The sequence below is a fragment of the Ambystoma mexicanum genome, chromosome 9 (assembly GCF_040938575.1).
Source record: "Ambystoma mexicanum isolate Mex_15411 chromosome 9, UKY_AmexF1_1, whole genome shotgun sequence".
In the NCBI taxonomy this organism is placed as follows: domain Eukaryota; kingdom Metazoa; phylum Chordata; class Amphibia; order Caudata; family Ambystomatidae; genus Ambystoma; species Ambystoma mexicanum.
Genome location: NC_090931.1, coordinates 97,459,202 through 97,487,141, shown reverse-complemented (window position 1 = coordinate 97,487,141; position 27,940 = coordinate 97,459,202). Strand labels below are relative to the sequence as shown.

The 27,940-nt window shown below is 43.8% G+C and overlaps 1 protein-coding gene across 4 annotated transcripts in view; it reads right to left on the bottom strand.

The window, feature by feature from the left end:
* The window catches only part of USP28 (ubiquitin specific peptidase 28), a 977,853-nt gene that overhangs the window by 164,101 nt on the left and 785,812 nt on the right, over nt 1-27,940 (bottom strand). For all 4 annotated transcript variants that reach the window (XM_069614230.1, XM_069614233.1, XM_069614232.1 and 1 more), the window contains 2 exons: nt 18,565-18,688; nt 6,910-7,105 (listed from right to left, as the gene is read on the bottom strand). In XM_069614230.1, the coding sequence (XP_069470331.1) occupies nt 6,910-7,105; nt 18,565-18,688 (320 nt within the window). The remainder of the gene's footprint in view (nt 1-6,909; nt 7,106-18,564; nt 18,689-27,940) is intronic.

Below are 27,940 nucleotides of genomic sequence, written 5' to 3'. Positions count from 1 at the left end.
TGTCTGTGAGGACCATCACTGTCTTTCCTTGTAAGTGTTCCTGAAAGGCTTTCAGTGCTTTGAACACCGCTAGTAGTTCCAGCAAGTTTATATGCTTGGATGCTAAGCTCGGAGTCCACACTCCGTGAGCAGTCTGATGGGATAGGTGAGCCCCCCATCCTGTAAGGGATGCGTCTGTGGTTAGAGTGGCTTCCACTGCGGGTGTGGCAAAAGTTTTCCCTAATAACAGGTTTTCTTTTGTCCACCACCGCAGCGAGAGAACCAAGGCCTGCAAGACCACCACTAGATCGTCCGTTTGTCCGCTGGCCTGACACCACTGGCTGTAGAGCCACTCTTGCATTGGGCGCATGCGCGCGTGAGGTACCAAATAAATACATGACGCCATCATCCCTAGCAAGCGCATTGCTTTGCGTACCGTCACCTCTCGACCGGTCACATATTGAGGGATCTGAAACAGCATGTTTTGGACCCTCTCGTTGGAGGGGAAGACGAGGCCGTCCTTTGTTCGAATTAGAGCCCCTAGGAATTGTTTGATTTGGCTGGGGTCTAAGCTGGACTTCTTTTCCTTGATGGAGAAGCCCAGTTGGGACAAAAGGTCTACGGTCTTTTGGGTATTGGAAAAGCATGTTTCGTAAGAATCCCCTGTTATGAGCCAGTCGTCGAGGTAAGGGTATACCGGGATGGATAACCTGCGCAGGTGGGCCGCTGCCACTGCCAGTACTTTCGTGAATACCCTTGGTGCAGATGCTATCCCGAAGGGTAGTACTCTGAACTGGTAGTGTTTGTTCTCTATCTTGAACCTGAGGTATTTTCTGTGCGCTGGCAACATTAAAATATGAAAGTATGCATCTTTCATGTCCAGTGTTGTCATGTAATCCCCCTGTGATAACAGTGGGATTACTTCCTGCAAGGTCACCATACAAAACTTTTGGGGTTTGACAAACTTGTTCGCTGGGCGCAGATCTAATACAGGGCGCATGGTTAAGTCCTTTTTGGGTACAAGGAAGTACACTGAATAAATACCTTCTGTTACCTGAGATAGGGGGACAGCCTCTATAGCTTCTTTTTTCAGTAGCTCTTCTACTTCTTGAAGAAGAATAGTGAGGTGTTCCGGTGTCATGCGTCGGTTCCGTGGGGGTCTGTACTTCGGGGAACCGTTGAATTTGATGCAGTATCCGTGGGCTATGGTGGATAATACCCAGCGGTCTGACGATATTCCCTCCCATGCTGAAAGGAACGATGTTAGCCGGCCCCCGACCGGTGATGCATGGGAGGGGACCCGAATCTTCGGGTCATTTGTTGGTATTGGGCGTGGAACCTTTGGGGCTGGAGCCGCGACCTCTTCCTTTGCCACGCCGTTGGCCTCTTTGACTGAACTGGGTGTTGCTACCCTGGTTAGAGGGCCAGTTGGTAGCAGAGTAAAATTGCTGTTGGTTTTGCTGCTGGCGTTGGCCACGAAAGGAGCGTCTATTGCCATAGCTGCGTCTGTTAGGGGGCCTAGAAATTTTGTCAAGAGTCTTGATGGTATCAAACTCTTTCTTCGCATGTTCTAGGGCCTCATCAACTGCTTTCCCAAACAGATGTGTTTGTTCTATGGGCTTATTTATCAGGGAAGCCTGGGTTTCCGGCTTAAATCCTGAATTGCGCAGCCAGACATGGCGTTTGAGAAGTATTCCCTGAACCAGGGAACGGCCAGCCGTCTCTGCGGCATCTAAGGAGTTCTTTACGATGCCCTGGTTTACAAGAGTTCCCTCTGAGATTGTAGCTAACAGGCGTGAACGCAGGGGTTCTGGTGCGTCCTCTGCTTCGCTGCGCAGCTTGCTCCACTGTGCATCTGCGTAGCTAGCTAGTAGGGAATTATTTGCAATCCTAGTTGAGAAGGCGGCGGAGGTCGTGATTCTCTTCCCAAGTGCGTAGAGCTTCTTGCCCTCTTTGTCAGGTGGTGCCTCACTAGTGGATAGTGGTACCCCCGCTTTTTTTCTTGTATTAGTAACTACGAGGGAGTCCGGAATAGAATGTCCTCTGATGTACAAAGGGTCAGAGGACGAAGGGCTGAAGAGCTTTTCTATCCGAGGGTTAACCCCTCTGACTAAGGCCGGATTGGAAAGGGAAGGAGTTATTCTTCTTTTTATAGAAGCCAGGAGCGGAATAGACTGACTAACAGGGGCTTTTTCTTTAATAACTTTCTCTACAAAGTCTATGTCAGGAAGAGTCTCCCCTGTGTCTATTTCAAAATGCGCTGCTGCCTTGCGCAATAGTGCATTAAGTGAAGGTTGGTCATCTATGGGAGAGGTGTTTCCAATAGGTGAATCCTTGGGAGGAGAAGGGTGAAAGACATCAGGGTCTGAATGCACTGATGGGGATTGCCAAGGCTGTACTGATGGGGATTGCCAGGGCTGCGAGGTAGCTGTATCTTCTTCAAAAGCTCCTGCACTAGTGTAAGGATCTTCTTCAAACCCCTCTTCCTCATGTTCTTCCTCTCCACCTAAACACTCCTCATCTTCCTGGAGGTATTGCTCCTCTTCAGTGAGGTCATATGCGTCTGTAGAAGGGGGAAACAGCCTAGGAATCTTGACCCTAGGGTCATCCTGGGGCCATTCTCTTGGTCTTTTGGTTATGGGTGGGTTTTGGCTTCCCAAAAACCTTTCCATTTTCTCCATACAAGAATGGAGTCTTTCAAGGGTCTCATGGGGGACCCCTGAATAGTCTAGAGAGGGGAAATCAGTGTCTTCACCTTCAAAACGCTTGGAACGCTCCCACAACGTCGAAGAAATGTTTCCGTCGCCCTCTGAAAAGCCCTCCGGTAGTTCAGAAGTGCCCTTAGATGAAGGGGGCAGTTCCTGGCTACTCTTGCACTTTTTCGGCGTTTCCATAGCTTTTTGTGCGGTATTCGACGTTTGTTTCGTCGTCCACTTAGGTTTGTCTTCAGAAACAATTCTCGCCAGGCTCTCGACAACAAGTTCGTCAGTAGAGGGCTCTGGTGTCGACGTTGCCTGCGTTACGCGTTGTTCCTCGGCGTCTGCTCTATGGAGCGTTACGTCGGATGATTTTGAGGTAGCGCCTGTGTTTGATGAAAGCCCAAATCGCTGGTCGCGGCTGCGTTTGCGGGTGGGGATTGAGACCCTTACGGTCTAAGGTAGACGCCGGAGTGCCCTGCGTCCCCTTCGGCGCTGATGGATCCTTCGGTGTCCAGTCAACTGGTCGACAACAAACTGGTCGACTGCAATTTGGTCGACACCATTTGGTCGAATGCCAAATGGTTGAATTTTTTTTTATATATATGTGTTTTGTGGGTTTTCGTATGGGGAAAAAAAAAAAGAAAAAAAAAAGGGGGTTGGGGGGGGACCCCCCCCAAAAAAAAACCAAAAATGTGTAAAAAAAAAAAAAAAAAAAATTCGACCATTTGGCATTCGACCAAATGGTGTCGCCAATTGTCCTGTCGACCAAATGTTTTCGACCATTTGACTGGTAACCCACAGAAGAAGAGCTGTGGGTTGTGTGCTTAGGCCTATGGGGTCTATGTGCGTCCTTGTCGCCGGGGTGTTCATCCCCATAAGCAGGGCGTGAGCCGAGCCCGTCGGGGCCGGGGACGGATGTCGAGGAGCGCGAGCGCTCCTTCTGGGGGTTAATGACTTCCGTAACGGCCGTCCAGTTATCACCCTCCTCGTCACTTTCTGTAATAGCGGCGGCGGGTGAGGAAACTGACTTCGACATAGCGTAGTCCGCCCACCTCTTAACTTTCCGTTCTTTAAGAGTTCTTGGTTTCAAGAGCTTACAGGCCGCGCAGCTGTCCTCCTTATGATCGAGGGTCAAGCAACGATTACAGAGTTTGTGTTTGTCCTTCCAAGTGTATTTGCCCCTACAGCGTGGGCAAAACTTAAAAGGTGTCCTCTCCATAGCTGAGGCAATAATAACTGGTGATAACAACCCCAAGGGAAAGATAGGGGAGAAAGAAAGACATTCTCAAAGAGAAGATAAAAGTTCGAACCCCCACTCTCCCTACTGTATGTTGGCCGGCGAGGCCTGGCCACGTGTTCGGCAGCGCCGAAGGATCTCCTCCGTCTCTTCCCCTCCGTCGAAAACTTGCTCGGTGGAGAAACAGCTTCACAGCTAACGTCGAGGGGAGGGATCTTTAACAATATAATAAGTATAATTAAGGACCGAGGTCCGTAGTAAGTATTTGCAATGTCTCTCTAGGAGCTCCGCGTAAGGCGACCAGAAGCTGGGCGGAAAAAAACAATCTGAGGGACCTCGACGCGTGAGGGATTGTGGGTACAATGCACGTCACTATAGGGATAGTGTTACAGACACGCCTTGTCGATGTCCCCTTTTCGACTACGAAAAACAAAATGCAATACTCCGCAGTGACCACTGGATGTCGGACCTATGCACAGCATGTGATTCTAAGCAGATTAACAAACATCAGAAATATATATATAGCAGAGCGTCGAGGAGTGACACGGTCGAGTCAAGAAGAGTTGATGGTCAATTTAGAGACGCACTACACCCTGTCAAGCAGCAGATGAGGAATCTGTGGGAGAATGCAATCCATTGAAACGTAGTTTTGAAAACAACGGTGCATATTTTAAATACAGCCTCTGCACTGCAATGACTTGGCCATCACTGAAGCGGTCATAGGGCGCCTGTGCCCACTAAACCTGCTCCGTGCCACTGGGGACCGGGTGCTGCAGATCAGGATACTGATTCAGCAGGGCACAGGTGTAGACTATACTTTTGGCATGGACTTGTATAAAGGGGTGGGGGTGTAGTAAGCAGAGCACCCTCCGAGGGAGAATTACCTGCATAATTTTATGCTTCATAAAAATCAAAAAGCTAGGGCTTCCACACCCTTGCCAGATGGCAATCCTTCACCCTCACAGAAGGAAGTGAAGCAACGTGTCAAACGTTTTAGTCTTATTGGTTTAACCTAAATATTTGAGGGAAAAAACCTCAGTACCTGTGTTTTCCCCTTCAATCAGCAGGGACCACACCTTATCGCAAATTAATCATCCAGAAAAGGTGAACGTAACACTCCAGAGGCCTGCACTTCCTCGCTCATAGTTCCAGCACTGAAGGGGTAACGCGTTGGAGCTCAATGGTCCGGACCCCACATGCGTCAGAGCTTACCAGCACCCCAGCAAGACGCTGCTGGCAGCACAGCCAGGAATGATAGTGTCTTGCCATTTACTGGCTTAGTTTCTTTATTCGGCCTCCAGTGTAACCATGCCGGTAAGACACCATCCAACTACAGAAAGATTGGTAATAACCTTGGAGAAGTTGGAAACAAAGAAACGTTAGGAGAAAAAAAGATAAACTGTGGAAGATCATGAAAGCTAGAACTATGCCAACAATAACTAAATAGAAAGGTATATTTAAATTAGGGTAAGTTAGTTAGTAGTGTTGAAAGAGACTTCAACCTTGAAATCCTCTAACTGTTTATCAGTAAACCAATGCTCCTTAAATATCTACTGGAAGTGTTCCTTCAGTCTGCATATACATTCAGAGTGATATTTGTGGAATAACCAGAAGGCAGCATAAGAACAGGTCCTTCAGCCATTATAGAGTTCTAAGAAGTCCAGAGGTGCAGTCCCTTAGCAGATGGCTACAGGTGAAACCTGTCCCAAGTTATGCAATTTACAATGGAGAAGAATCACTAGAGACTCTTACGGACTACTGATGTTTGGGTCATACAGATCTCGTGTTTGTTATTTTGTCCATTCCCCTTTCCCCACCACCCTTGCAGTGTCGAGACTGCAACAGGAAAGGTACAGCCACTTTAGATCGCATGCTGGGGCCAGAAGCCCCTTTGTATGTATTTTTCCTCATGAGGAACAGACAGCTGCATTTAGTTACTGATATGTAGGGCTTCACTGCCTGTAGGCAGTCAAAGCCTACATATAGGCCCTATTTGCAAGAAATCGTCTACTTTGCTACAAAATAAAACAAACAAAACAGGCAGTGACCTTTGCAAAAACAATGGTTTACAACATAAAAGGCCAGACCAAAGTATGCAACTGGGATTACGCTCGGAGGCCAGTGGTAAAAAGGCATGCAGAGCTGGAGATCCTAAACATTAAAGGTTAAAAGTAAGAAATGCAGGGGGTATCTAAACAATAACAGTCAAAGACAAACACTTATGTACAGGGCAGGGATCCTATTTTTTATCTCAAAACATTCTTTGTTCCATTTATTTAACATTTGTAGAGCGTGCCGAACCCATGGGTATCTGGGCACTGGAGACCAGGTAATACACATTACAAGAGTTACCAAAGGCAACAATGGAAGACATAGGCTTGACATATATCAGATTAAACATATTTGCAGACATGAGATATTAACAGATACATTTATCCAATAAGTATAAACAGATACAGTAATAATCAATAAGATTTACATGTACAGTCTTATTCACATAAGTAATTTACAGATGTAGTAAAAAGATGTATTTACAGAAGCAGTGATATTGTATAGTGATGATAGTGTATGCATTGAGGGAATGTTTGACAAGTACTCTCACTGAAGGAGTGCTACAAATTGGATGTGAAGAACCAGTCCTTAAGTTTTCTGCGAAATGAGGCATGGGAAGGGTCGGCTCTGATGTCTAGGAGGTAGGGCGTTCCAGCCTTTGTCAAACACAACATACCACTCGGTATAGGAAAAAATGTACAAAACAGCATTTGAGTAACGTTAGTATGTTTCAAAACCTTGTATCACATATCAAACTAAGCTTTTACCAGTTGTATATAATGTCACAAGCAGCAGATGCTTTTAAACCACAACTGATGGCATTTTCAGATACAAATAAGAGTGAATATGCAACCCATTTTGTCAAACTTAATTTCTTGCACAGAGAGATAGTCATCAAAGCAGACCCTTTAAACGCTAAAGATTGGACTCCGAGAGACTCACCATCTATGTCCTGGCCCAGGTAGGAGCACCAGCGGTTCCTCATGACCTCAATGGCATCGAGGTCTTCCTGGGAAAGGCTGCAGTTCACAATCAGCTGCATTGACGGTATAATCAGCTCATTCATGATGGTGGCAGCCTCCGACACGCTGTCCTCCTGGCCACTTTCAAACATGGAAGCTGCTGCATCATTGAGCTCCTAGTGGCACCATGGCAGAAACAAAACAGCACATGTTAATTAAAAACAGGGCGAAGCCTGTCTAATTCCACCGGCAATAATAAAAATAAGAAATACACCGATAGCCCACTGTATAATGTGAATCAACTTTACTTCTAGACTAACTTAACTTCAACTACACTTTTCCATGTGATCAATGTTGGGGAGTTTTCACCCAAAGGACTTTATAAGACTCTACTTGGCAATAGAGAGCTCCAACTTCTAGTATAAGTCTTCACCACTCAAGCTAAGTAGCAATGGCAGAGCAGCCAGACTCATCTTAGGAGGAAGAGAGGGCTGTAGGATGAACTTGTAGCATATATTTGTGTGTGTGTGTCAGTTGCAGGGATGTTAAGGTTACAACGGAACGAAACCCCTGGAATTCATCTAAAGCCACCTTAACCGTGGGCCCCCTGTTGCGCTGCCTTTGACCAGAATGATGACATCACAGATCACATCACTGATGACATCACTAATTACATTAGAACAGTAGCTGGTATTGCACGGCCAAATATATTTAAACACTTGAATGGGTACTAGTCAGGGACTTCAGTTATGGACAGTGGTCACAACCTTTTCGCATGTGTACTGCATATTTTAAAAAACCAACAGGCTACCAACCATAGATTTTGGCCTTTACCAGTGAATACATTCTTTCAACCGTGTCCACTGTATATTATATACACTGGTCAGGCACTAGCCACAAGCACAATACTGGCCAGTGGCCACAATCTTTGGCTGTGCCCACTATATATTCTAATATATAAATGGGCCACTAGCCATGTCCTTTGAGCTTGAGCAGTTTGTACATCTTTTGGTCATGTCCACTGTACATTTTAAAATAATAAAATGCAATTAGCGATGGCCTTCGATCCTGCCCACTGTGTATTATACCACACTAACCAGCCACTAGCCATGGTCAACACAATACTAACCAGTGGCCACAGCCTTTGGCTGTGCTGACTGTATATTCTGACATATTAATGGGCACTAACTATGGCCTTGCCCACTGACTACAGCTTTCAGCGTTGCCCACTGTATTTTAAAACAGGGATGGGCTACTAGGCATGGCTTTTATCCATGCACATTGGTATTTGTATGGCCTTTGGTGCTGGCCAGTGAGCCCAGCCTTTGTCGTGGCCAAGTCAACGGCCTAAATTGTTAAGGTAATCAAACCTTTCATAAGCTAATTTATAAATGTTATGTCTAATTCCATTATTGATGTCATTAGTTATAATCAATGTAATTAGTGCTGTCACCAGTGATGTGATCTGTGATGTCATCATTGTGGTCACAGGTTGCGCAACAGGGAGTGCGAAGTTAAGGTGGCTTTAGCTGAATTTCAGGGGTTTTGTTGCGTTAAGTTCTCTACTCAACATCCCTGCAACTAAAGTTTTTTCCTTGAATTTCAAAGGTTTTGTTATGCCATAGATTTTTAGAACGCTTCCAGACCACTAGCATGGTCTTCGGATTGCAGGGTTTGAGAACTCACCATGTTTTTAGGCAATGCGCAGTGAGATTAAGTTATTTGCCATGAAGCACACACTTTGGTTAAGCAGCGTGCTCCAAGTGGTACACCACTTTTTGGCTGCGTCATTTTATCGTGTGCCAATATGGCGCGGCCATTCCGCTGCAGCGCCCATTTTGGTGCGCACTTTTCGGAACGAAAGCCATTCTGGCGCTGCTTTTTTGGCATGCAGGATGTTTGGACGTTGTTGACCATGCAGCCACGTCTAAACGCCCTCATGCCAAATAAGATCACAGGACTGCACTGCAACAAACCTCGCCACCTCCCAGTTGCGTTGCTTTTCTTTTAATTAAATTAATTAGTTCAATAAAACAGAAAACATACAGCCTTGAACTCGGGCCTGCCAGAGTTCAAGGTCCAGCATTTAACCACTAGGCCACAACGGCTTAGTGCTTCATGGGGCATACATTTCATACTTAGCCTATAATTTAATATGTTCAATGAGAAAAGGCTTGGTATGAAACTTGTGGGAATCCAAACAAGAACATCATTGTAGCATAGGGTTCTCTGATGGCAGCGTTCAGCATAAATATGATTTTCTTTTTTATTTAGTTTTTCTATTTTGTAATGTTGCCCAGAGACCGTGCAGTCCTCTTTTTGAATATATGTGCAGTGTAAAGAGGGAATGCGTGGTGTGAGGGTGTGCATGTCATCTGAAAGGGTGTGCATGCAGTGTGTGTTTGATGCAAGTGTGTGTGTGTACATGGTGTGAAGAGGTGTGTGTGTACATGGTGTGAAGAGGCGTGTGTGTGTACGTGTGTGTGTGTACGTGTGTGTACGTGTGTGTGTGTACGTGTGTGTGTACGTGTGTGTGTACGTGTGTGTGTACGTGTGTGTGTGTACGTGTGTGTGTGTGTGTGTGTATTTTATCAGTGAAGGCGAGTGTTAGTGTGTGTGTGCACCCGTGTGTGTATGTGAGCATTGTGACACGTCGAGTGTGAGTTTTCAGTTTCTGTGTGTCTATCTCTCCGTTTAATTCAGAAGATGACCATCCAGTTCTTGTTTTTTTGTTGCATTTTGTAAGTTGTAGTTTTGTCCATTAAGTGTCCTGTAATACAGTCCCAAAATGCAAAGTAAAAAGAAAACCTGAATGATCGTCTTCCAAATAACAAGGGACATGTGGCATATAACAATAATACAAGACATGCCACTTGGCTATATTCACTCCTGCACCTCTATGTGTTTGATTTGAATGGCAATAGCGGAAGGTGGATGATGGTAGTGTAGAAACAAAGCTGGGGGGAGGGGGGTTTAGAGTAAAACATTTTTCTCTGCTGTGGATAGTGAGAATAAGGGTGTGGAGAGCGTTGGTGCCTACTTGCACCCACTGTTTTCAAAGTCTAAAAGTAGTGCAATATATTAAGGGAATAATGGGACTGTGTGGCAAGCCCCTCCCTTCAACTGCAAAGAAAGTCTTGTTTGTGCTAGCTCACATGCTATGGAAGATGCACAACTATTATTAAAACATTGGTAGTGCAGCTCAAAAGACCTTCTTAAAATCATGCAGTGATTGCATGAACGTTTCCATGAAGGAGGCCACATGGATTAAAGGCATGCATGTTAAGACTACATAGTCCATAATACAGTGTTTACCCAAATAAACTGTTTTAAATAAAAAATCTTGAACCCTGGTCTGCCAGAGATCAAGGACCAGCATTCAACCACTACACCACAATTGCTTAGTGCTTCACGGTGCATACATTTTATACTTAGTCTACAATTTAGTGTGTCCAATTGTAAAAGGCTAATTATGAAACTTGTGAGAATCCAAACAATAATATCATTGTAGCATAATGGTAAAGTGCTGCGGCTTGAACTCCTTCAGGACAGGGTTCTCGAAGGCAGCGTTCAGAACAAATGTGTTTTTATTTAGTTTTTTCAGATTTATAATGTTGCCCAGAGATGGTGCAATACATGTCCCATCCTGTTTTATAATGTTGCAGTAAATAAATGTTTTTCACGTTTAATCCATATTACAAAATGCAAAGTGCCTGCAGGTTCATGCCAATTGCGACCTATCGCGCCAAAACATCCTTGCGCGGAGAAGTACAAAATGCAAAGCGCCTTCAAGTTCATGCCGCATCAATTGCGACCTTTTCAGTTTTATAATGTTGCCCAGAGATGGTTTAATACGTGTTCCATTCTGTTTTATAATGTTGCAGTAAATAAATGTGTTTCACGTTTAATCCATATTACAAGGTTCATGCCAATTGTTTGTTTATGTTTATTTATTTATATTGCGCCGGAGCCCACAGGCATCGGGGCGCAAACACAGAAACCAACATCACAAACAGATCACAACCTAGGTGAATAGTAGAGTTTTAAGACTATTCCTAAACACTGCATGGTTTACGCTGCTGACGCATCTCCACCGGGAGTAAGTTCCACATCACTTCAGCCTGTCAAGCAAAGGAGCGTCTATTACCTTGGACTCTTAAATCTTGGTTGAGCCAAGCAGATTTTTCACTGGGTTATTTTGGTAATGTGTTCCACAGTCAGTCTTTCCTGCAAATATTAAGGTGCTTTTCCATAGAAGCACTTATATACAATGTTGTTTAATTTAAAACATATTCTGGCATCCATCGAAAGCCGGAGGAGCTCTCTCCTGTGTATGGATACTGGTTCTCGTCTTGTAGTGCCCTTAATAATCCGGACAGCATCATTCTGGAGAATCTGGAGTTTCTTGATGCATCCCTTGCTAGCACCAGCAAGAAGCCAAAACATCCTTGCGCCGAGAGGTCCCTGCACCCAACTGGCTGCATCCAACTGTGCACGCCGAAAGGGGACCTGTGGCGAAACAGTTGCAGCATAAATGCGTGCGGCTAACTAGCTGTGCCAAAATTTCCTGTCCTGTGCTCCAAGCCCCTTGTTTTATGGCAGTCTCTTGGTGACCGGTCATACATCACACAAGCCCAACTAGCTACATTTAAGCAGCACATAAACAGGAATAAAATGGGAAGCTGCAAGAATAACATATGCCTAGAAAGTTTCTGCACCCATAGCGAAAATCAAATGCTGGCACCCAGGAATAAACGCACAGTACTGCTTAGCTTCAAAGTGAGGAAGGGGCCGGCACCCCCAAGACATGTTGCTCTAAGTGGTCTTGTAACTTTGCCTCACTTATCAGGCACCATGGCCTGAGGGAGCTGGTCTTTTCCTCACTTTGAAGCTAAGCAGGGTCAGTTCTGGTTACTGCATGGAAGGGAGACTTGGGTCACCAGTGATTTTTCATCCCCAATGTCACTGCAGCTGTATATCTATTTTTTTCCATTATGTATAAAAGATTGCATGCTTTGAGAACTCATGTTTTAGTTAATGGCTTGTGCGATTAAATTATTTGCTGAGGATCACACACTTTAATAAAACTTTATGGCCGGTCTCTTGGTGACGGTTGTCATACATCGCACAACCCCAACTATCCGCATTTAAGCAGCACGTAAAAGGGAAAAAAATGACTAGCTGCAAAAACATATGCCCAGGTACTTTTGCCCCCATAGCGAAAATCTAAATCTGGCACCCATGAATATATGCACAGTAAGTGAAGATATATCTTTAAATGAAATATACAAATATAGTATAGACCTACTCCTTAGACGAAAGTGCACAAGAAAAAAATAGCATTGGACCTTTAAAAAAAAGCAATGAACACCAGAACAAAAAATAAACAGAGGAAATGTTCCAATAAATATGCTGGCAAAGTATAAAAGGTGCTCACCTTTTAAACCCAGCAACCTGTAGTGAAATATTCGATGGAAAATAAAATTCCAATACGAAACAAGTGCTTGTGGTCTTGTGAGTATGCGTCTTTACTGGGAACATGACAACCTGAGTAAAATCCTGGTAGACAAATACTTGAGCAAGCTTGCCAACCTCAAAAAACCAAAGGGTTGCGCCCGCCTTCTGAAAGTTGTGCTTTCCACCTACACATGCCCTTTACTGGTGCCCTGAAAAGCAGCCACAATTAGTGGAAAATAACCACACCAGTGTACAGGATTGCAAACTCTCTTGCAACATTGCGAGCAAATACTTGATTGACTTGCCCTCTCATCATTTCACCTCCTCACTCCAATGTCTGGCTTTCACCAATGTTGTGCTTTATAAAGCTAACTTGAAAAGTACACATACCATAGTGTCACTCCTATATAAATCCTTATAGAACTATGCTAGGCAAAAAGTGTACAGTTGCGGTATTATTACCCCCATCTTGACTGAGACTAAAACTACCACAATACAATTCAGCAAAAGGCAACAAAATTGTCTCCGAGTACAAAACATTCAAGGTATGACAGCACGGTTTAAAAACAAATAATGTGGATGCTGGGCGTTAAGAGATATTTAAAACTAAGAAAACACACCGCATTTGGGACTGTTTCCATCCATGCAGTAACCAGGACTGACCCTGCTTAGTTTCAAAGCGAGGAAGGATCTAGTCACATTAGACCATGGTCTTGTAAAGGTGGCCTCATTTATTAGACAATATGGTCTTAGGGGGCCGACCCCTTCCTCGCTCTGAAACTAAGCAAGGTTTGCCTCAGTTACTGCCGGGATGGGAAACCCACTGTTGCTGTAAATATATATATTTTTTATTATTGACTACAAATACCATAATGCAATTCAGCAAAAGGCCAAAAATTGTCTCAGAGTGCAAAACCTTCAAGGACTGACAGCAGCACGGTTTTAAAAAATAAAATAAATCGGATGCCAATTTGGTGGCACATCCATGCAATAACTGAGACTAACCCTTATCTTCAAAGCAATGAAAGGGCTGCCCCGTTTATTCTAAGCGGTCTTGTAACTTTGGCTCATTTATCGGCCAACATGGCCCGAGGAGGCTGGCCCCTTCCTCCCTTTGAAGCTAAGGAGGGTCTGTCCTGGTTACTGCGTAGGTGGGAGACCTGGATGGCAATTGTCTCACTTGCCATGGCCTTCTGCAATGACCAGTGATTTTTCGCCCCCGACGTCACTATAGCTGTAAAAATCTCTTAATAAAAACCTGTAACCTTGGCTACTGAACTACGCATACCCCAGCTACCCGTAGTCCTTTGTAGCGTCGCATATAGCTGCGAATATCGGCAAAACGGTTTAGGTCTACTTGGTCGAAAATATTTGACCATTTTCCATTGACCAAATTGTTTGCTTGTTTTTTGGTCGAAAATGCGGGGGGGGAGGGGGAGACCCCCCGCAATCTCCCCTATTCCCTTACCATATACATATATTTTTTTTTCCAAACAAGTAGGATAATACGGGCACAACAGGGGGAAAAATGGCTTTCCTGCCTCCCCAGGCCCTCACCAAGTGACCTCTCATCTGCGTCAGCTCCCCCCACTCACCAGATAGCCTCCTCACCTCCCCTGCTCTCTCCATTCCCCCTACAACACATGCTGTTTCTGTAACGCAGTTTGCTTGAAGATGTCTGCTATTCGAGGCTATAGCTGGGCTACAGAAAGCTGTTTTGCAAACTCGGTCCCTAGACCCCCTCCAACTCCCAAATTTCAATTGGTGCCCTCTAGCCCCCCCACCTCTAGTCTGATGGCATGTGCATGTTTTTTGACCTGCAAATAGCTTTCTTCCTATTTTCCCCATGTCCTCAGCTATAACCTCAAATATCTCTTGCATCAAGAGAAAAACACGATGGCAATCGTTACATTTCTAAAACAAAACCCGTTTTCAGGTAAATCCCGATATATAGCTATCTATTTTGGAGAAGGGGGTACCACCTTCTCCGTCAAATATTTAAATAAATACTGCACAGAATAACCCCAAACCACGCATGGATCGCATGTCAACGCTGAAAGCCCATGTTTTTTCGGACCTGGTCGAAATCCATCCAACGGTTTGGGCTGTGCGCTTTGGCACAAATTGACCTTGTTTGTCTATGGGAAACTAATGGGAAGTAGGCCGCACTTTGAGACAAAAATATTTTGTCTTCTTAATAACTTTTATATTTTGTTAACTAACCTTTACAAAAGTTTGCAGTTTGGGGGTGCCTGCGATTCCCTTATCACGTACGGAATTTCCATCAGATCCATTACTTGAATCAAAAGTTATTAACGATAGAATTTTGAGGGGTTCCTACTGGAGGCCGACTCACCTTAAACATCTATATATATACATATATATATATACATATATATATATATATATACACACACACACACACACACACACACACACACACACACACACACACACACACACACACCCACCCCCCATTATGTAATTCAACGTTGAGCAATAACTTTGTGTCCTATTCTGTTTCAAGAATAATACAGTGACTTGTAATATTTTTTTAGAATAGTAGACACAATCTAAAGGTAAGCACAAACTTTGTTTCAGATCCTTATGACATCCCAGATCCTTATGACATTAACACCAATGCAAGGTAAGTTACTAAATTTCTTCACAGAGCCTAGGCTTTAGGACTGCTTCCTATCTAGCTCAGAGTCTCTTTCAGAGTCAGATTGGAGATCAAAAAGGCAGGCACAAACTGTAGAAAAGGCAAGTGTTCCTGTGGAAAAATTCTGTAGTAGTTAAGTAACAGTTCTTGTGGGTAAAATTGTTCAGGGACTTAGTCTACTTCGTAGAAGGCTTCCTGAATGCGTTCCAGCCTTAGACCTTGGCGAACATGGATGTGCGAACTCCCAACTATATGAACTACCCCCTAGCTACACAGGAGGGACTTAACTCTAGGTAAGTTTTACCTCGAGTCTCACAGTACCACAGCAATGAAGATGATGCAGGCGGATGTGCTCATGATGCAGGAGCTGCAGGACCCGGTCACTGGATTCTTGGTCTTCAGAATAAAGAAAAACAAAGGAAGGGATTTCTCTGCAGCAGTCGAGGGGGAAGGCTCCCAGCAAAGTATTCTTCTTAGCTTTTCAGGCCTCTGTGGATTTGGCGGCCTTTCCAAGACACCAGATGAAGAATGGTTGTCTGATCGATTTGCCTCGCTATCTCGGTCCAGCAATCTGGTGAGAGGACTTCAAGGAGTGGAATCTTGTTTCTGGAGGTCCAGCAGAAGTCCATTGAAGTTTCAGCTGGATTCCTTCATTCAGAAGATGATGCACAGCACTCTGCCTCGAGGTCCCAGGGTATTGGCAGTCTGCAGCCCAGGAGGTTGCAGCACATCATGGGATGGCTCGAAATGCAGGTCTTCTTAAGACTGATTGGTCCCACAGCACAAGACAAGGAGACGTCCTCTTTGGGTCTCCTCTGTCGCATGGAAGAAAGGGCCAGCACAGCAGCGGTTACTCAGCAGGCATTTCCAGTCACTGGAAGTAGCTACAGGGGTCTTCTCTTCTTCCTCATTGTATTAAACTCCAATGGTTGACTTGTTTCAGTCTCCGGATCCAAGACATTTACTCGGGAACCCAGCCAATCAGCACTCGTGCAACATTCAAAACGTGGACCTGGTTCCAGGCAGGCATGCCAGAAGACAAAGGACTGCAGAGTTTCAGACTTCGTTTCCTGTCTTCACAGACACTCTGGGGCCTGGGCGGGTTTCCCGCCAAAGACAAATGTCAAACCAGGATCCCTCCCACCCAGCACAGCAGAAGGACCAAGAAAGAACAAGCACACAAGAAATGGCACGTTCGCACAAAGGCGTGTGGCGCTGAAAGCGAGGCACTACGGCACGAGCTGGGCGAGTGGACGTTTCCGCGCGCTGGGACGCAGGAGCTCGCGCGCACCCTCTGCGGGGTCGGCTGAGCTGCGGCACGCGCCGAGGGGATTGTCCGCCGCGAGCTCAGACACAGCAAAGTGCTCTTGATTGCGATGAATGAGCGAACGGCTGACATCGTGCCTGCCTTTTTGAAATCTTCGGCTGTATTAAGACTTCGAATTGTTGCCGCCATTGTACTTACAAGACTCCGAGCCTGAGAGGGTGGAAGCTCCCCATGCGAAGATTCTTCCTTTACCCCTGCTACTAATCACAAGTTGGCAGTGAGGCCGACACCATTCTGTGTTCAGAGCCTGTCATCAAAGAGCTGCCCCCCGCTTGCTTGCATCTGGTTGCACTAACAATACTCAGAATTGGTTTAAGTGTGTGTAATTCCGATTGTTGTCTACAGTACATCCCCCCTGAAGAATTTCCCGTGAACAATTCTCTTGAAGAAATATGGGAATGAAACATGTCGGGTCTCTCTGGCTGTGAGATAACGGTCACGGTTTTAATTAAGCATCAAAAGCTGCTGTCTACTTAGAAACAATAATAGGATCTTAATATTAATATAACAGATCCACAATTAGACATCAGATTGGTATTTGTACTCAAGATGCTAATGTTAGATATTGTGTATTGTTTATGTGTTGTTTGGTATACAATTGGATGTGTGTGTGTTATATTATTAACAACCTGTAATGAGAAATATTTATTATTTCAACTGCTTTACTGTTTTTCTGTCTATTAAAGGTGCAGGTGTTTGTTCTTAAGTTTAACACAGAACCCCTTTAGTTCTATCCTTGGTGTTTTGTTTTCTTTTCGGATTTTTTTGTATACACTTTTTTTATATTTTTTCCACTTGAGGTTTGTTTTGTTGCTTCACATATATGGATTACTGTGGTTGAAATACTGGTTGTATATATATGAAAAGAACTTTTTTATATGAAATGAATTTTGTAATAAAATATACATATATTTTTTTAATGTCGCTTGTGAGTGCAGTCTGTTGCATCTGAGGAGGGCAGCTCGTTAGGTATCCAAACTATTGCTGTTGGATCTTTAAGGGTGAGGATTTGAGAGGAGCTAGGACCATCTGTTTGTAACAATACAAGTTCAATTGGGCATTGTCCTAGGCCTCTTTTTACAAAAAAAACCAGTCCTTTGTAGTTCTTTGGAGAAAAGAATACAACCACCATTTTGGGTCAATGGTGACCCTTCTGTGCATTACCAGGGCTGTGAACACAGCCTGTGGGTAAAAATAACCCAAAGGTCAGTAGAACACATCCACCTCCACCAGCCATTCAGGTATGCTGGTCACTGACAGAAATGTTACAGGAGCAGTGATAAAGGGGATACTATGCAACCTGCAGCAATCCACATAAGGTGGGGTGTGGTGATCTCGCAATATAAAAAGGTAAGAAGGATAAAATGTATCCCTCTACCCTTGGGACCAGTAATTCACACAAGGAATATAAAAGAAAACACAAAGGGAAACCCAAGGGGCTTGCGGCCACACTGCACAGAGAGTGCTGTTGTAGCAAAAGATGCCTATTAAAGTTGGAGGAAAACATGACTCCAAAAATAAAGTATGGGGAGAAAAAAATGACTCCCATAGCCAGAGTAAAAGAAAGGGTGAGTGAGGGGAAAAAGTTCCCACCACCCAGGAATATAGAAAAGACACCCACAAGTCCAGCAAAATGTACTGGGGGGTCTCACAAGTGAGGGCGATTTGGCATACATTAAAAAATCTAACCTAACAACCAACAAATTCGACTTTGCACAGGAATGCAACGTCAAATAGACTTACAAAGTCCCTTCAAGCAGTTACTAGGAATTGCGAAACATTAATTTAAACGTATAGCACCATGATTTCAACATGATGGCCAGTTATGCAAGTTTAATACAATTCGAAAGGCGTTTCAAGAACTTTGCTATATAGTATATTCAACAAACTCTAGCATGCTTGAACTACCCAGCGCAGATGGCTACACAGAATGGAGACTACTTTGTGAATGAAGGTTTATAAAGGTTTAGTGCGATTACAAAAATAAAACTGGAAGCATTTGTATAAAGAAATGGGCATTTGTTACAGAGAGGATTCTCTGTACAGGTTGAGGTGCACTGGTAAGCACAATAGAAGCACCGTTAGCCTTGCAGAAATAGTATCAGATAGTCATAGCACCTGTGAATACTCAAAAGGAGTCCAAAAGGCTAACGACACATGAATTCTCCCTCGGACAAACGCATACATACCAAGAGGCACTTTCTTCGGTACAGTGCAACCAGAGATTGCTCAACGCCTCTGCTTTGTCCCTGCTGGAGCAGCGTGGTGTTACTCTGGTAGGCATACACCAGGTATGTGAGGGCTTCCTGACACCTGAAAACAGAGAGAGGGGAAGTGAGACGGGCAGTATTACGTGATTTAAAACCTATATAATATTGGACTCATAATCCTAATCACTTTGCCTTGGTGACCAGGTCTCCTTTGGAGTAGTGTTACAACCATGTATTCCCCTAGAAGTGGGTTTCAAACTTAAGTGGTTAATATTTCCTTCTAGGTACTCACTTCGCCATCAGCCGTCAGAGACACTCTGCTGAACGAGTGCTTAACAAGCAGTTGAAGCACTTCTAGAAAAGGATTAGTGACTACAGCACTAGCCCCGTCGGTGGCCTTAGGTAGCATATGGGTAAAATCAGTTTCAAAGAAGAAATTTAATATGGATAGACAGCAAGCTATTGGGTGGAGGTTCCCCATGCAGAAGACAGACAATGTCAGCTGCAGAGAACCTTAGAGACAGAGAGACACACACACACAAACACACACACACACACCTGCGATTAATGGCATATATAGAAAATGGGAATAAGTGCCTGCTTTCAAAATTTAAACACTTCCTCAGGAGAAGGCAGTGAGGAGTAGAACATTCCGCTGCCTGACCCTTAAGTGGAAAACAGACACATACAATGTGACCATGCTGAGGTTTGAGGTCGAGGAGGGGGCGGATGTAGGACATGGCATGCAAGGGAAGGGCAATCACCAGCCTCATCCTTTACAGGTGTTTTTGTTCTGACCAAATGAAATGGGGGACTGCACCCAGGTTAGCGAAGAAGTGAGAAATAACGGAGCACACAGTGCTGCAAAGAGAAAGCAAGTATTTTTTAAACTTGTTTCAAGCAACATTGGGGATCGTAGATGTAAAATACCAATGTTAGAATTGCTTTATGGGATGCACTCTCCAGATAGGGCATCAAAGGCAGGCAAAAGAAAATTAGAGAAGTTCCTATTTCTGCACTGAAACCATGTAAAGAAGCAGTAATCTGTAGGGTTAATGTATGATGTCAAGGAGAGCTTGTGCAAGGTGGCACTAGGCTGGGGCCACTTATTGCTGTAAATGCATGGCGCGCTAGGAGGCCATCTCAAATTCTCCGGTAGTAAACCAGTCTTGCATGGCACATCATTGCCAATGGGTTTGTTAAGTCTTTGATGGTCTGAGAAGAACACAGGCTCGACACAGGCTTTGTAGCAATAACGGTTGTCAACTGTCAGATTTCTTCCTTCTCTCAGTCCAAGAGGACTTCTACGATTGGCACGGAGTCTCTGTAGCCTCAGACAGATGACCACAAGTTTTCAGCTGGAACCACACTTGACGAGACTATGCACAGCAGCAGTGCCAGAGGTTCCAAGTTATTCAGATTTTTGTAGGGCTTGAAGGCCACAGCTCGTTGTGGGATGGCTCACACTGTAGCTGGTCTGGAGATTGGTTAGGCCCACCAATGCAAGGGAGGAAGCCGTCCGGTCTGGATCTTCTTTGTCGCACAGAAGAAAGGGCTGGAGCTGCAGTGTCACTCAGTTGGCTTGGCAGTAGTTGCAGACGTCCTTTCTTCTTCTTTGGAATGGGTCTTCCAGTGGTCGACTATGGTTCAGCATCAAAACCCTTGCCTATTATGCAGGACCGAGCATGCATGCTACATTCAAACTTTGGGTGGTGGCTGTCCCAAGGGGACAGCCAGGCACTGTCAGGATGCTGGTTACATATATGTATATAGGTATTTATATTTTATTTAGTTAGACAGACATTAGTTTTCCCTTTTTTCCTTAATCACTATTTGCAGGAAGACATGTCTATGCCAGAGCAAGATGGCGGGAACAATTGAAGTGCTACTGATGGGAATCATACCAAAAGGTTGCCACGATTGTGGCGATATTACTAATACTTCAGCTGAGCACAGTACAAAAATCCCGACACCCATTACCCCGACTAAGGTGAGCAGGGATTGTGGGGGTGTCCCTCGCTCCCGTTAGTCGGTGTGATGAGGGTCAGGAGTTGCGGGGGTGTTAAAAGAAAAAAAGGACCCAGCAGCGTCAGCACCGCCCCACGATGCAGGGGTACAAGGCAGTCGGCAGCTCACAGTAAAGATAAGTGGGGGATGCAGGTTGGGGGATTGCAGGCCAGGGCATGCGGGCAAAAGTGATCTGATCACTGAGCTGTGCCGTAGTTGGAGTCAACATTTTTGTCAGCGGAATTAAGGGCGGCGCAGTGATCACAGATTCCTACTGTTGAGGCCAGCCTGGAATTCTGGGGTTACTTGGATTCTTAACAAGGGTTCTGAACTGCCTTTCGTTGACTAAAATCCAAGAGGCAGGACCGGATGTGGAAAAGCTCCAGTTTTAGGCCTATCTGGAAGTTGAGAAAGAAACAGCTCTAATGTGGGACATGTTCCAGCAATTTGGTGGAAAGATTCATTTTGATTAGTAAAGCAAGATAGATCTGAGAAACTGTTTACAAAGGAGAAATTCTAGTGATATTGAAAAACCTAGTCAAGCCTGTTAATCAGGAGTTAAAAGTATTTCCCTAATGCAGAGTTGGAGGCAGCGTTCAAAATCATTTTGAAGCTCAGTGTAACTTTGTTTATGTTAAAGTATCCAGAGTGAGAAAGTGCACGCGATCGCCATGAAAAGATCTGATGTAGATTTGTTGCGCTGAGCTGAAGCAGTGGGTGCATTTTTGTATTGAACAAAACACGCCTTTCAAGTTGGTAGGGTTTTGAGTGCTATGCAGAGGGGCGAACAGGATAATTTTCGTGTCTCGGTGAGAAGGGGCTTTGGTGTGGACGTGCGCGCATCCTTCCCGCGAGCATATGCACAGAATAGAAGGCATCCACTGTAACGCTTAGGAAAGGCGTTTCTATCCTGGACAGATCTAATACACTTGAGGGCACCATTTAAATGAAGACAGCAGTAAGTGAATGTGATAAAGGTTACTCGGAGAAGCCGCAGACTGAAATCAAAGTGATAATAAACACTCTAGCACACTGTAATAAGACTGTAAATAGTAAAGACATTTTTTTTTAAAAATTTGTTTTATGAAGATTTTAAAACCTTTACAAAAAAGAAGTGAGTGTAATGTTTCCATTTTCCAAACAAAATAGAAAAAAATATGTACAGAAAACCTATACATCAGAGATGTAGTTTCAGATGATGATTATAGGAGTCAATGTGCCAACAATAGCCAATGTGCTATTTTAAAAGGAATAGTTCTCTTAGTGTTTCAACCACTGCCCGGGTAAGAAGAGTTTCATAGCCTGAAATCATTCTGTTCCAGAGATGTTCTGATTCAATTCTATCCTCATTAATAACAAATCTCCCAAATGTACTGAATCTCAGGTTCAAAGTCACTTCGCACTCCATTAGAAGGTGTTAAAGAGACCGACTTTGTGGAATAGTACATATTTTACAGAGTGGAATAGCATTCTCACCCTGTCGTTGAATTTCCAGTATTTCCCCTGTGGGTAATATATTCAATCTGATTCTTAAAAAGCTGTCCCTCGCCTTGTAATCTGGGTACTTCTCCAAATATGGAGGTAGTGAACCCAATTTTTTGTCCACTATAAGGAAGGTGTCCTTTGGTGTTGAGTTCCGCACTTTTGAAATCGTCTCTATCCAATCTAGCTGTTCCAGATTTCCCTTTATTTTTAGTGGATTCAGAGCAAGTTTTTGTGTGTCTAATTGAGTGTTTGCCAGTAGACTTTTGGTCTTTAGTTCTAGTTTACAAAGAAGTTTAGATTTGGAGTCGATTATCATTTTTTTTAGGTCTTCATATAGAGATTTTGGTCTGGGTGTTGTAATCTCTCTATTTAGTGAAACCAACTTCCACTTTGCCCAGCATTCCAGTGAGTTAAAGCCCAGTTCAAATCGCAGGTGCCATCCTGGGGTACTTGATGGTAAATTGAGGGCCTCTTTACATAGCCTGCCTTCAATTTTTTACCAGTTTTGGTTCCAAAGATGCGGTTTGGCTTCCAAGCCATAAAGCAAGATGGGAACTACTTTCATCTTGTAGTACTTAATCATTGGCAAAATCGAAAATTTGCAATATTTGTTTTTGATTTTTTTCATATGTGGAAGCAATTTTTGCATCTCGCCTAAGATGTCCATCTCCATTTTCGTTTCCGTAGAGTGTGCGAAGATCTTGTACCCCAGGTAGATTAATTCCTCCACTTGTGGGATAGTCTGCCCATTCAGGACCCAGTTCTTAAATTTGATTTCTTTCAGCGGGTGTTTGAAAACCAACATTTTTGATTTCCTTGGGTTGCTAGTCCATTTGCAGTAGCATATTCTTCTAGGTTTGTGAGCAGTCTTTGCAGCCCTATTGCCGTCTTATGCAGGACGACGATATCGTACGCATATGCCAACCAAAATATTTTCCTCCCATTTACTTCAGAGCTGGCCAGTGCAGATGACTCTAGGAACTCTCCCAGGTCCAAAAGAAATAGGTTGAAGATTAGGGGTGGAGTTAATTTCTCTTGCACAATTATTCACTAAAGACTCAGACTAACATTCAAGTTAAATAGAAAACGCTTTAGTGCAGGTTTGGTAATACTGCAGTGAATATTAAAAATGTTCCTCTGAATAGATTTTGACAAGCATTGTAAAAGTGCAGTAAAGATAATTAAAGAAAAAAACAAGAGGAAGAAAGAAGCATTGTTAAGTCTTTTGAAGACAACCTCAAGGCAAATCAGCATGGGTTTTTAGGTATGGAAGAGTAACATGGGGTAAAGTTAATCAGTTTTGGGGGAAGATTAGTAAGCAGTAGGTAATATGATGTCCTTCTCATTTCAGGTCTCAAGAGTATTTATGGTGTGTTGAAGACGTGTACCTTGTTATTTTATCCCATTCCCCTTTCCCTTTGGGGTGTGAAGCGCATTGTCTGTCCATATTAGAGGGTGGACTAATCACTTCAGAGAGTTTGTGGGGCCAGAAGTTTTCCTCAGGATCCTGACAGAATGAAAGTGTCCACAGTGAAACTACAAATTGTTGGTAGTGCCAATGGGAGTTCCAAACCAGTCTTAAAAAAAAAACAAACCCATTCAGATTCAGAGACCAAATTTAATTGGGAGTTAACAAAATATGGATCCTGGCCATTAATCAATGCCCAGAATGCCCCAACAGCCAAAGCATATTCTCGGCATCATGCTGTAGTAGCAACCCTTTAAACGATTGACAGAAGTTTTTGTATTTCTGTTTAATCTTCTTTATGTGGCATGCTCTTGCCACAAGATCATTGCTAGCACCTCTGAGTGCCCTAATCTCCCTCCTCATGACAGTTTCAGCTGCAGCCAGGTCATCATTGTAGCTATGTAATGATCTAGTAGGCCTGTAGTTGATAGTTGATTTATAGGAACGCACAGTTCAAGTCGAAGGTCAATGGAGGGGGCCAATTCCGTGACTGGTGGATACAAGGTGTCCGAAATGGCAATTTCATCTACGACTTTGGTTTTCAGATCAAAACAACCGAGACCGCATCTAAAGCTCCCGGGACAGAGCCAATTGCAAGAAAGCGTAGTTCAGACCCAATATGATCTAATTTGCCATTCACTTCAGATATGAGGGAATTCATGGATTTTAACTCATTCCAGATGTTGTCATAGAGGGATACAAAAGAGCTTAAGACCATCTTTAAGGCAGAGACCGTTTGATAAAAGTTGATGAAAGAATTCGCTTAACTCATCCGAGTGTGATGCATTGGGGCATTACCATAATGGTCTCCAGCCTCAGCTGAAGATTCCGTTAAGTCACGGGCATGGGTGTCAGGTTCATTGGAGATTTAATATTTATCAATGAGGTTTGTAAGGTCCGTTGGAGAGGCAGCCACAGATGCATCACAATTCTGTTGGGTGTGACAGCCGGCATTCTCAAGAGGCGGGACCCCTGTAGAGTGTTGTTTACCATCGCCTGGTCCACAAACTCTATGATACTCAGGTCCATAAGGTCCTTTTGCCCGGCACATTGTACATGTACCTCCATCACTGAGTGATCCATCATCGCCTTTCCTCTAATTGAGGGAACAGATTTAAGTTCCGTCCTTGTGGCCACTGTTTTCACAAAGTAGTGGTCTAGAAAACGTTGGCCCGTGATAGGCGAAAAAACTGAAGTTGCTCTTGGTGTTTTAAGGACTGCGGCTGAATTTTTGGTGAAGATGCCGCTTACACAGTGTTCCATATGATGTTTGTCACAGTTAAAAGGTTGAACTGGTCATCAGGAGTTAAAGTCAGTTGGTACGGGGATCACTTTCACAATGTTGTTAAGAAGCAAGTCCTTCTCCGGCGCCTCAGAATTGTTACAGGAGGGTGAAAACCTACAGAGTGTGCTAGACACCTGTGGAGCTTGGGGCGACTGGGGTAGACAACTGGTGGATATTGCCCCATCTTGGTTGACCTCTAATCCATGTGACGCTTTCTGTAGTGAATGTATTTCATTGCCCGATTGACTACGTAGGCCTGATGTCATGGTCACAGGATAAAACTGCACAGGAGCAGATGGTAGTGTAGGTAATCAAAGCCACATACAGGAAAGAAAAGATAAAAGGAAGAACAAGATTGCACTTATGCGTGGCCCAGATCCAAGTGAGCTGATGACCCCCACAGACTCTGGGTAAACACAGCTCAGCACAGGCCCTTTAGTCCAGAAACTGTCACAAATCCACGTTAATAGCACACAACAAAACCGCAAGGTACCCCATCAAAGGAAAACATGTCCCACAGTCTCTGGGGAGTAACTTTTTAGAAGTGCATGTGTCGGGTTTCATGGGGCTACTGTCCGGTTTCATGGAGTTGTGGTTTAATTAGGTGAGTGAGTATGTGATAAACATGTTTTATGGTTTGGGCCTTAACCTTGAAGTTCAGAGTGTGGAGAGCTTCCCAATCCAAAATGGAGATTCCAAATAAGATCTGTGATTGGTCAGGAGTAATAGAAAGGCATTGTCAGAACATTCTAAACTGCCTTTCATTGTCAGCAGTAAGGTCATATACGAGAGGCTCTGGTAATTTTGAAAACTTTGGTAAGTACTCTAATCTTTGAAGGAGGAACTGAGAATCAGGAGAGAGTCAGTGGAACCAGGAAGTCATTCCAGAGAAGTAATCTTCCATCTACAAAAGAAAGAAGCAAGCTAAGTGACTTGAGACATATTTATTAACTTTAGTTAGGTAAAGTTTCCTGTTATTCATTCCTTCTTATTTGAAAAAACTGTCTAGTTAATCTTTTCTATTTTAAAGACAGTAACATTATTTGAACTGCCGGTTATTTTAGAGTTACTTTAAGTTCTGTGCTTTAAACCAGGAAAGCATGTATATCTACAGTAACGTTTGAACTGTGAAGCCTTCTGTTTTTTATGCAACCAGTGAATGTGTGGATACTTGATAAATCCGTATGCTGCAGGCATTTTGTTTTTTAAGTTAAATATTTTGAAGACAACTTAGTCTTCATATTATAGGCGCGGTGAGCAGAACATTTCACACTGTCTGCGCAAATGACAGTGTTTTAGTTGAAAATTTAAATTCAGCGCACGCTTGTATTACCGGCCGTGCATGCATGCGCAGTTACTTTATCCGCGTGAGTGCCTCGCGTCATCATCCGCGTGTGCAGCTCGCGTCATCATCCGGGTGTGCGGCTCTCGTCACCATCTGCGTTAGCAGCTAGCGTCATCATCCGCGTTAGCGGCTCGCGTCTTCAACCACGTGTGTGACTTTCGTAATCTTTCGCGTGTGTGTAATCTTCTGGAGTGAGGAACGAACATTTTCTCCTTCACGCATGAGCAGTTCGAGAATATTTTAATTGAGACACTATTTTCCTTCGCGCATGGGCAGTTCAAATTTATTTTAATTGAGACTCTGTCTACATCGCGCATGAGCGGCTTGCTTGTGTTTGTATTTATTAAGACACTATTTATCTTAGTGCGGGCGCAAAACAAGTTTACATACCGTTAAAGTGAAAAGAGATTTTTTGCTTCACTCACATTCAATTCTGAATCCAATTGAAAAATTTGGATAACTTAATATGGATTTGTTTTCATGAAAACTTTACAGTTAACTTTATAAAAAGCAATGGTGAAGAAAGACAGTGAAAAACGAATTTTAAAAAGGAACTCAATTTGTTGATGGCAAAGTTTAGAGACTGCATCCAAAGAACTTAATCTGTTTCTGGCAGTTCCTGGAGCCATCATCATCTAAGGAGTTCTACATGTAAATACTTCTCTAGGCTCTAGTAGAGAAGAACCAGGTATGGTGTTGATTATAATTTCTTTAACGAAGTTTATGGGAGAACATCTGAATAGAACGTTAGTGATTATTAAATGTTATCCAACTTTTCCCTTAGGTAAAATGGCAAAACACATATCAAGCAGACGCAGACCTGGTGTTTTTATTTTATCCCATTTTCCCCTTTTCCCTTAAGGGTGCTGTCAACTTAACTGTTTGTAATATCAGTTGAGAAGGAAGCATTCATGGGGGATTATGGGGGCTCAGCAGCTTCCGCGGACCAACAATTCATTAATTGGAAATCAAGCCTGACAGCATAAGCAGTACATAAAGGATCCGTTCCTAGGAAGTTCTATCTTCCGCCTCTAGCGGCAAAACTATAGTGAGCAGCGTTTGCAGGCCACACCACAGCCCTCAGTCCGCAGACTGCAGATTGTCCACTTTGCTTGCCGGTTAGCGGGAGATTTCAGGTAAGGCTCAGTGATGCAGGCCGAGCCTCCGGAGCACAGTTTAAACAGAAGAAACACTGTAGGTAGCAAAGGAACAGAGAGAATACTGCAGACTGTCCACTTTGCTTGCCACTTCCACATTTTTTCTCTAGGTTTTGGGGTAAACCTTTTGGCTCGAAGTTGTGAGAGTCATATTATTGGGGCGGAACTGGGGGAATTAACAGGTCGCTATAGATAATTGTCAGGCTGAGAGGTCCTGTATCCGCGGAAGCTGCTGAACCCCCGACAATCCCCCTGAGATGTATTTCCCAGAACTAGTTTTCAATACAGCTCTGTAAACTACACCCCAAAGGGAAAGGGGGAATGGGACAACAAAACAACACCAGGCAGACTGCGTCAAGGCTAATCAGTGCTGAACCTGCAGAGGATAAAGAATAACATATACACTTTCTTAATTCACTTACTTAACCTTATGAATGGGAAGTAATTAATCCTTAACTAATAATTGAGAATCCTACCTGGTTCTTCTCTTGAAATTTCTTAGAGAAGCGGATAAGAAGCTGAAAATCTCTCTTACTTGCGATACTAGAAATTCCCAGCAACTTCTTACATTAGGCAAAACTGGAAGTTTTAGTTCTTTGTTTGTCTTT